At 34.1% G+C, this 8,667-nt stretch overlaps 2 protein-coding genes across 2 annotated transcripts in view; one reads left to right on the top strand and one right to left on the bottom strand.

Annotated features, from left to right (window-relative positions):
* The window catches only part of cxcr1 (chemokine (C-X-C motif) receptor 1), a gene marked incomplete at its 5' end in the record, with an annotated part of 7,072 nt that extends 5,786 nt beyond the window's left edge, over positions 1 to 1,286 (bottom strand). Inside the window, one exon of the mRNA XM_016444393.1 lies at positions 1,250 to 1,286. Within this exon, the coding sequence (XP_016299879.1) occupies positions 1,250 to 1,286 (37 nt within the window). The remainder of the gene's footprint in view (positions 1 to 1,249) is intronic.
* A 3,776-nt stretch (positions 1,287 to 5,062) lies between these two features.
* The window catches only part of arpc2 (actin related protein 2/3 complex, subunit 2), a 17,902-nt gene continuing 14,297 nt past the window's right edge, over positions 5,063 to 8,667 (top strand). The window contains exons 1-3 of the mRNA XM_016444410.1: positions 5,063 to 5,300; positions 7,498 to 7,532; positions 7,704 to 7,816. Of these exons, the coding sequence (XP_016299896.1) occupies positions 5,227 to 5,300; positions 7,498 to 7,532; positions 7,704 to 7,816 (222 nt within the window). The 5' untranslated portion in view covers positions 5,063 to 5,226. The remainder of the gene's footprint in view (positions 5,301 to 7,497; positions 7,533 to 7,703; positions 7,817 to 8,667) is intronic.

Genomic DNA, 8,667 nt, shown 5'->3' with positions numbered 1-8,667 from the left:
AAAATAAAAGTTTTTGTTTACATAATATATGTGTGTGTACTGTGTATATTTATTATGTATATATATATAAATACACACACATGCATGTATACATTTCAGAAAAATGTTATTTTTATATATTAAATGTATTTATTTATAATATAAATTATATGAATATAAATATAGACATGTAAATACATGTAAATATTTCCAAAATATATACTGTATGTGGGTGTATTTATATATACGTAATAAATATTCACAGAACACACACATATATTATGCAAACAAAAACTTTTATTTTGGATGCGATTAATCGCGATTAATCGTTTGACAGCACTAAAAAAAATCCCCTTGTAAATCATTTGCTTTTCTCTTTGTCTTTTTTTAAATTCACAATAAAAGTTAGTTTTGTATTACTTATATCTAGGAAAACTCAAAAAACGCAAGAAAAGCGCTGCCCATATGAGAGATAGACAGACAGATGAATAAATAAATATTCATGCTACTTCATGTTACATGACATGCTACGTTTTATCAGTTTGCTCTTGAATTAATACAATTCATAAAAGTTAGTTTTTCATTGTTTTATACTTATGGGGAAAAAAACAAGAAAAAAGGCATAAGAAAAGCACTGCCCATATGACAATAAAAATAAATAAATAAATAAAATTCATGCTGACATGCTACTTTTTTATTTAATTGTTTTTAGAATTAATTAAATTAAAAGTTTCTTATTTCTTATTAATGTAAAAAATGTAAAAAAGAAAAGAAAAAAGGTACAAGAAAAGCACCATGACAAACAAATAAATAAATAAATATTAATGTATCATTTGGTATTTTAACTGCGATTTTTGTTGCATTTACCAAATGGGTATAGTTGGCATTTAAAAAGTGTTCCCGCAGTGTGACACATCTTAAACTATTTTAATATTAAAACAATTATAATTAGACTACTTTAAATTTAGCTTTTAAGGCATGCAGTATTTATTAGCTCATATTAAGTGAGCATCATGGACATATTTGTACTTTTAAAATTCATTCTGATACTTCAGGACTATATAAAATGAAACAATGAAGGCGAAGGGTGATTAAATATTGTGTGGGAAAAGTTTAAAAGAAATGGTGATTAGTCACAGCACCTAAAATATACATTGTCTCATATATAAAGTTGTAACTTTTTAACTGTTAATTATCAAAAACCTTTTGATAATCAGATATGAAATGATTTCCTTCTAAGTAAATTATAAAATTAAGATAATGGACCTACCAGTCATCGTATCGTGTTTTTTGGTATGGTGCCGTATGTTATTTATTCACTCTCATGCCGTTCCAAACCTGTATGACTTTCTTTTTCTAGCCTACTTTTTCTTTACACGTTTGTAAAATCTAAATCAGCATGAATCTGATCCGGCCTCCTATTGAAGTCCTTTTCATTTGGCTCATTTGCATTGGGTGGCATCTTTATTCTTACTGAAGTGGCATAAACATGCATCAGTTTCTGTGGATCTGTGATGAAACTACAGCCTGAGGCTGAGTTTGCGGACAAGAATTTTCACCTCTTTCTTTTTTTATTGGCACAGTGGGAAACCGCTGCCATTTACACACACTGTAAACTGAGAAGGACACTTTTCTATATGCTCTGTCTGTAAAATGTTCGTACTTGGAATGGAACGGGGGTGGAATGTTTCTATATGTACATACTGGACATTTATCGTTTAAAAAGATTCTTGATCTTTCACCATAAAATACATGGACTTGGAAGAATTGGATGAGAAATGTTTGAGTTCATATTCAATCACTTATGTTTGATTGCAGGCAATATTTGGATTGTTGCGATATTAAAATAAACATCATTTAGGATTTTCTTCCTGTTTTTCACTTATCTTGTGCTTACCATATTTTAATATGAATGCTGAACTTATATAACGTTCTTTTGTAATACAACCACTTTTTATCTCATCTTGCATTCCTTTCCTTCTTATTCTTCACGCAGAAGCGTGTTTCTTCCTGTCCTCAATACAGCAGAAAGGAGGCCGGATCAGATTCATGCTGATTTAGATTTTACAAACGTGTAAAGAAAAAGTAGGCTAGAAAAAGAAAGTCATACAGGTTTGGAACGGCATGAGAGTGAATAAATAATGTTACATTTTTCATTTTTGGTGGACTTTCCCTCTAATAAATTGTAAATAATAAGTTGGTATGATTTATATTCTATAAAAGATGATATTATCCCATGCACCACATTCTTGTTTATAAATGAAGTGTCAAAGATATAACCTCTTTTTTTTAATGTCTGCTAATCTTCAATTAATTTTGATGATTTTTCCCAAATAACACCTGCATTTAAAAATAGGTAATGAAATGAAACTGGCTGCTTATGTGAGAAGCACACTTGTTTACAGCATCTTCAGGACAAACCCAGTGGGACGGAGTTGCTCAATTTCCTGGATAAATGTGGGTAAATGATGATGTGTGGCCTCGCATCTCTTCACATGTTTCCTCCGATGTTGAAAAATCACTTCCATATTACGTATATGTCAGGTTTTCTACTTAAAGTTTATAGTTCTTTCGTCAGAGATAACGTTAAACTTCATGCTTTTCCCCCTAAATTCTAATCACTGTATCAAAAAAACATTCCAGTCATTAATTTAAAATTCAAAAATGTTGTACTCACATTTTTCATTTTGTCATTTAAATGTAAATAAAATTCTCACCAAATGTGCCAAAAGTATTCACACTCAACATACATTTGGTTATGAATTGGGTTCCAGAATATAGCCTAATGACTTCATATCATAAATATATTTATATATAAAGTTTCACTTTTAGTGTTTTGATCATGTTTATGTCACTGAACACGAGTGACGATCTTGTGACCATTAGGATGTTTCAAATTCCCCAGCAAACATCTCTAATCTTCTGCTTTCTTGTAGCCGCATAAAAGCAACATCGCCAAACATCCTCATCTTCTGCATCTCATTCAGATGTTAGAAACATGTCAGCTTGTCTCCTGTGAAAGGGAAAAATGCTTTCTAAGACGATTCCAGATATGAAGTGTGAATATGTTTTTGAGAATAATAAATAGAAAAATTAGAGCATCTTAGCTGAGATTGTACACTTGAAGTAACCTTTGAGACTTAGGCAAACAGGATATAACAACATCCCTTCAAAGGGTATAAAGAAGCCTTCAGCACACAACTCTGACATTTCATCCTCTGGATTATTCTCACATACGGCACCATACCAAAAAAAGACGATACGATGACTGGTAGGTCCATTATCTTAATTTTATAATTTACTTAGAAGGAAATCATTTGATATCTGATTATCAAAAGGTTTTTGATAATTAACAGTTAAAAAGTTACAACTTTATATATGAGACAATGTATATTTTAGGTGAAAACTGATGCATGTTTATGCCACTTCAATAAGAATAAAGATGCCACCCAATGCAAATGAGCCAAATGAAAAGGACTTCAATGGGATAATAGAGAATAGGAACAGGATCCTATAATACATCACCCAAAAATGGAAGATTTTTCCAATATTTACTCACCCTCATTTTATTCCAAACCTGTATGCTGGAGTTTTTTTTCCCGTGAAGAATCTTTAGGCAGTTATTTTCCATGCAAGGACACAAAACAAGCACACACATGTTGGGTTTCTGTCAGAAATGACCTGCATTTTTTAATATGTCATGATGGCCCAAGTCAGGAAAACTGTCATACAAACACACTGCCTAAACTTGCTGAAAATATCTGAAGCATGACAGCATATTCAATCAAAGATGAATCACATAGGTTTATTGAGCTCACTCAAATTTAAGGCAAGGTAAATTTAGTTACTATAATAAGGCTGTTTATACAGACAGATTTACATATACCTATATACATCTTAACAGTATAATAACAGGGCTAAAGTGGGATTTTATTATCTCCTCATATGACTATAACAACAAACAACAAACCACCACAACACTTCTAAACAGCTGTTTGTCCTTGCAAATAAAATTAGAACATATATTTATTTTTTATTTTTTGCAGTAGCCTAGTTTTTTTCACTAACATTGTCACAGCACGACACTGCAGTATAAGTAGGCTATTAGTATCAGCATCAATATGCACACTCATGGAAAACCTTTAAGTAGCCTACCAATGACTTCCGGGTCTAAAAAAATCATAGAAACCACAAAACAGGATGATTTCTATAAATTCAAAACATTTTATATGTTGTAATATAAGATATGACATCATTTTTGCGCTAGCATATTTCAGAGAGAAAGAATATAGCGTAGAAAGCCCTCTTTTAAAGTGCAATGTTTGTGTAAAACTCCTTATTTAGTAATCACGAATAACTGGAAACATCGTGGGAATTCTTTGGTCAAAAAGTGGTGTGGGAACCTATGAAGAACAAATCATTATAAAAAACATTATTTTGAAATTGGAAATATCACTGTAAATGAAATATAAACAGCATAATTCCTGTAAAGTATTTGATGCTGCTAAAAAGAACATTATTTTGTGTATTTGGTGTAAGGTTGAGAACGGAGCGGCCGGCAGATCCGACGAAGGAGCGGCAAGCACATGTGACGACCCCGGGCTTCGTCCACGGTGAAAGCCGATGCGGCGATCCACAGCACTAAGTTGATGTATTCCCTCAGCGACCAGCACAGATCAGCTCTAGGTATGACGAAGCAGATATCGTCCTCTTTTGGAAGACCAAACAAAGTAGTTTCGCTTTCACAACGAAACACACAGTGCCTTCACAACATGGCGGCAGCGGCAACAATACTACAGTGAGAATAAAAGTTACGCCTTCTTTCTTTGCGTGAACATTTGGGCGGCGTTATGCAAATCTTCCCACATAGTGATGTAGGTATGTGGGGGCGTGTTAGAACGAGCCGTTTTAGGTAGGCGTGGCTGACTTTTAACTTTTCAAAGAATATCTCTTTGGATTTGAGACTTTAGTCTTTGCAACTTTACAGATCTTCTTTATGCACCAAGAGCTTGTAACATTCCAAAGAGAAAGGAAAAATTGAAATCGCATCATATGACCCCTTTAAATAACTAGTACACACGAACAGGCAGTGACGCGGGCAGCCCGCGGGTCTTTCGAGTCAATGCGGAAGCGGCCAGAGGTGTAGGAGCAGGAAAACCAAAACGATTGTAGTAGGATTGTAGTAAACCAATATTTACTCTTAGTTTTTTAATCCCACACAGCCACTAAACATTCATTTAAATCATCATGATTTTGTTGGAAATCAACAATCGGATCATAGAGGAGACTCTCACCCTGAAATTCGACAGCGCGAGCAACGGGTAAGAGGAAGATCTTCCTGTCCGAGACACAACTCGCATCAAACATCGCTCATCTCAAGCATGCATACATGCTTTGACACGAGCCATATTTTCCTTGCATGGATAAGATCACACGATAACGCACGCATTCGTGTTGGATTGATTTCGTTCTGTCTGTCAGATCAGTTGTTGATTGTCGAGAACTGAAGCATCGTGTATGTGTACTTCATTCTTCTCCAGTAACTTGCGTGTAGGAACCCACAGCCTTCTCCTTTCCAGAAGCTTTCGACGCCGTCGCAAAAGACACAGTACAAGCACATCGGAACCCATGTTGTGATTAGGGATGGGCGTATCGTTCCGAAGTATCGATATATCGATACTGACGCGAGTATCGAAAGTATCGATACTCAAACAAAAAAAGCGTTTCCCAAAAGTATCATAAGAAAGCATTAAAGAACAGCAGCCCTGAACAATGCTTATCAGAGGACAGAAATAAAAACATAAATGTTTGAGTTATTTCACAATAAACAAATTGAAATTGTAGCCTACATAGTTTGTGCAATTACAATTATTTAAATTGAACGTTGAAAGATAATATTGATCATGTTCTATTCTGTAATGTTAATAGAAATCATACACTGTCAGAATAAAAAGGTTGCATTTAATGCATGCAACAGCCGGTCACTGGCAGTCCCTAATGGCAGTACAAAATATTGCACTAAATCAAAAGTTCAAATGTTACAAATAAGTTAGAATATTAATGTTGTAATACTGGTAGCACTAATATAAAAATGTGATGATATATGTTACAAAAAAGTAACAATTTTGAAATACGTTGATGGTTGTATTTTTTTGTATTTGATCTCAGTATTCCTATCAATGTTGTATAAGGGTTTTTTATGCATAATAGTAAGCCTAGAATGTGATCAAACAGTTTAAAATAGCTGGGCTAAGATATATAAAAAATTTTAAGACTGCAGAAATATGTTAGTTCAGTATACACATTATCCCACCGGTTACAATTGTGACCGACCATAAAATAACATTTTTCACATACTTTTCCAAATAAAATAAAATAACAAATATTGATTATTTCAAAGGGTTACTAATTTCGCATCATTTGGATATTTTCATGTCTGGGAAAATTTGGGATTAAACAGGTTAAAATGCGTTTTAAACATAAAGTGGCTTTCATTACCCATTTTACTCTTAGTAATTTAATAATTTCATAAATTTCATAATTTAAAAATTTAGTTCAGAAGTATCGAATCGGTATCGATATAGACGATACTGCCTTGAAAAATATCGGTATCGTATCGAAAACTAAATAAGGGGTATCGCCCATCCCTACTAGTCTCATGCAACCAGCAGTAATTGAGTAGTTGACGTGGCGTTTCAGGCAGTGACATCAGTCTCCTCCTGTGATGTCAAATGCTTTATTTCATCTAAAACTATTTTTAAAACTATTTTAATTATACAGATGGTTAATGTCTTCATATTAATTGCAAGTCAACACTGAATATCTGCTACAATTTAAATAGTTCACCCAAAAATTAAAATTCTGTCATCATTTACTCTACCTCATGTCAATCGATATCGACGATACTGCATTGAAAAATATCGGTATCGTATCGAAAACAAAATAAGGGGTATCGCCCATCCCTACTTACGTGATTGCGCGTGCTCCACGCGCCTGCTGTGACTCCTCATCAGTGTCTATGAAGTTGTTTTCACGCCGTTTACTTTTTAGTTATTTTTATTTCAGTTCAACTAAAAAGTTATGAAGTGGCTTGTTATTGCATTTAAATGAAATTTTTAATACTTCACAAAAGTATTACAGTTCTGTCATTACATTCTGTCATTGTTTACATTATTACTGTGATCCTTGATTCTGATTGGTCAGTCACGGCATTCAGGTAAAATATTTCTGAATGATGTCCATTGTCTATGACGACACTGTATAAATGACATTTTTATATTGTATGTACACTAATACAATTATTTCAACAATAAGTATTTCATTATTGATTTGGCAAGTAGTCATGCAAAAGTGGAAAAATGTCATTATTGCAAAATAAACCACCTCTGCTTGATCACCTTGGATGACTGTCTATTATCCCTTTACTTGTTTTCCTTGTTTCTTTTTGTTTCATTGGGAAAATGTTCTCTGGATAGCAGACCATATAAACTCCCAAAACAATGTTTTTTTTTTGTTTAGGAACAAGCCTGAAGCAGTAGAAGTTACGTTTGCAGGTAAGGTCGAAATATGAATGACCTCAGCAGTGGAAGTCTGTGTTTCTGTTGTCTAAATGTTTGGTTCATAAGAAGTTTTATTACTATACATGCTTGTTAATGATGTTACAGTAACAGTAATGTTTGTTTTACTAATGATTGACATGGGATCTCTCTATGTTTTTGCTACAGACTTTGATGGTGTGCTTTACCACATCTCCAACCCCAATGGAGACAAAACTAAAGTAATGGTCAGCATCTCTCTCAAGTTCTTCAAGGAGCTTCAGGAGCACGGCGCCGATGAGGTACGAGAAATAATCACGAAACCTGTAAAAAAACTGTCTGGGTTGCATTGGACCATCAAAAGAAGGGGGGAAGTTGTGGCCTAATGGTTAGAGAATCGGACTTGTAACCCAAAGGTTGCGGGTTCTAGTCTGGTACCGGCAGGGATTGTAGGTGGGGGGAGTGAATGTACAGCGCTCTCTCCCACCTTCAATACCATGACTGAGGTGCCCTTGAGCAAGGCACCGAACCCCCAACTGCTCCCCGGGCGCCGCAGCATAAATGGCTGCCCACTGCTCTGGGTGTGTGTTCACGGTGTGTGTGCACTTAGGATGGGATAAATGCAGAGCACTAATTCCGAGTATGGGTCACCATACTTGGCCACATGTCACTTTCACTTCACTTCAAAAGAATGATCCAAAAAAAATTGACTATACGAAATATACATTACCATTCAGAAGTTTGGGGTTATTAAGATTTTTTAAATGTTTTTTTTTTTTTAAAGAAGTCTCTTATGTTCACCAAGGCTGCACTTATTTGATAAAAGAAACAGTATTAGTATTTAAAATAACTGTTTTCTATTTCAATATATTTATCAATGTTGAAAACAGTTGTGCTGCTTAATATTTTTGTGGAAACCGTGATATATATATATATTTTTAGGATTCTTTAATGATTAGAAAGTTCAAAAAAGCAGCATTTATTTGAAATAGAAATCATTGTATCATTATAAATGTCTTTACTGTCACTTTACACAATTTAATGCTTCCTTATGGTTATTTGTATGTATGTATGTATGTATGTACCAAGAGTTCCCGTAAAACCACAACAAGTTCCTTGTGATTGCGCACACTTAAGTGGTGAATACAGCGCA

This window comes from Sinocyclocheilus anshuiensis, unplaced genomic scaffold (assembly GCF_001515605.1).
Source record: "Sinocyclocheilus anshuiensis isolate Anshui unplaced genomic scaffold, SAMN03320099.WGS_v1.1 scaffold1473, whole genome shotgun sequence".
NCBI lineage: Eukaryota > Metazoa > Chordata > Actinopteri > Cypriniformes > Cyprinidae > Sinocyclocheilus > Sinocyclocheilus anshuiensis.
Note: the sequence above shows the minus strand (reverse complement) of the source record. Positions and strands in the feature narration are given on the sequence as shown.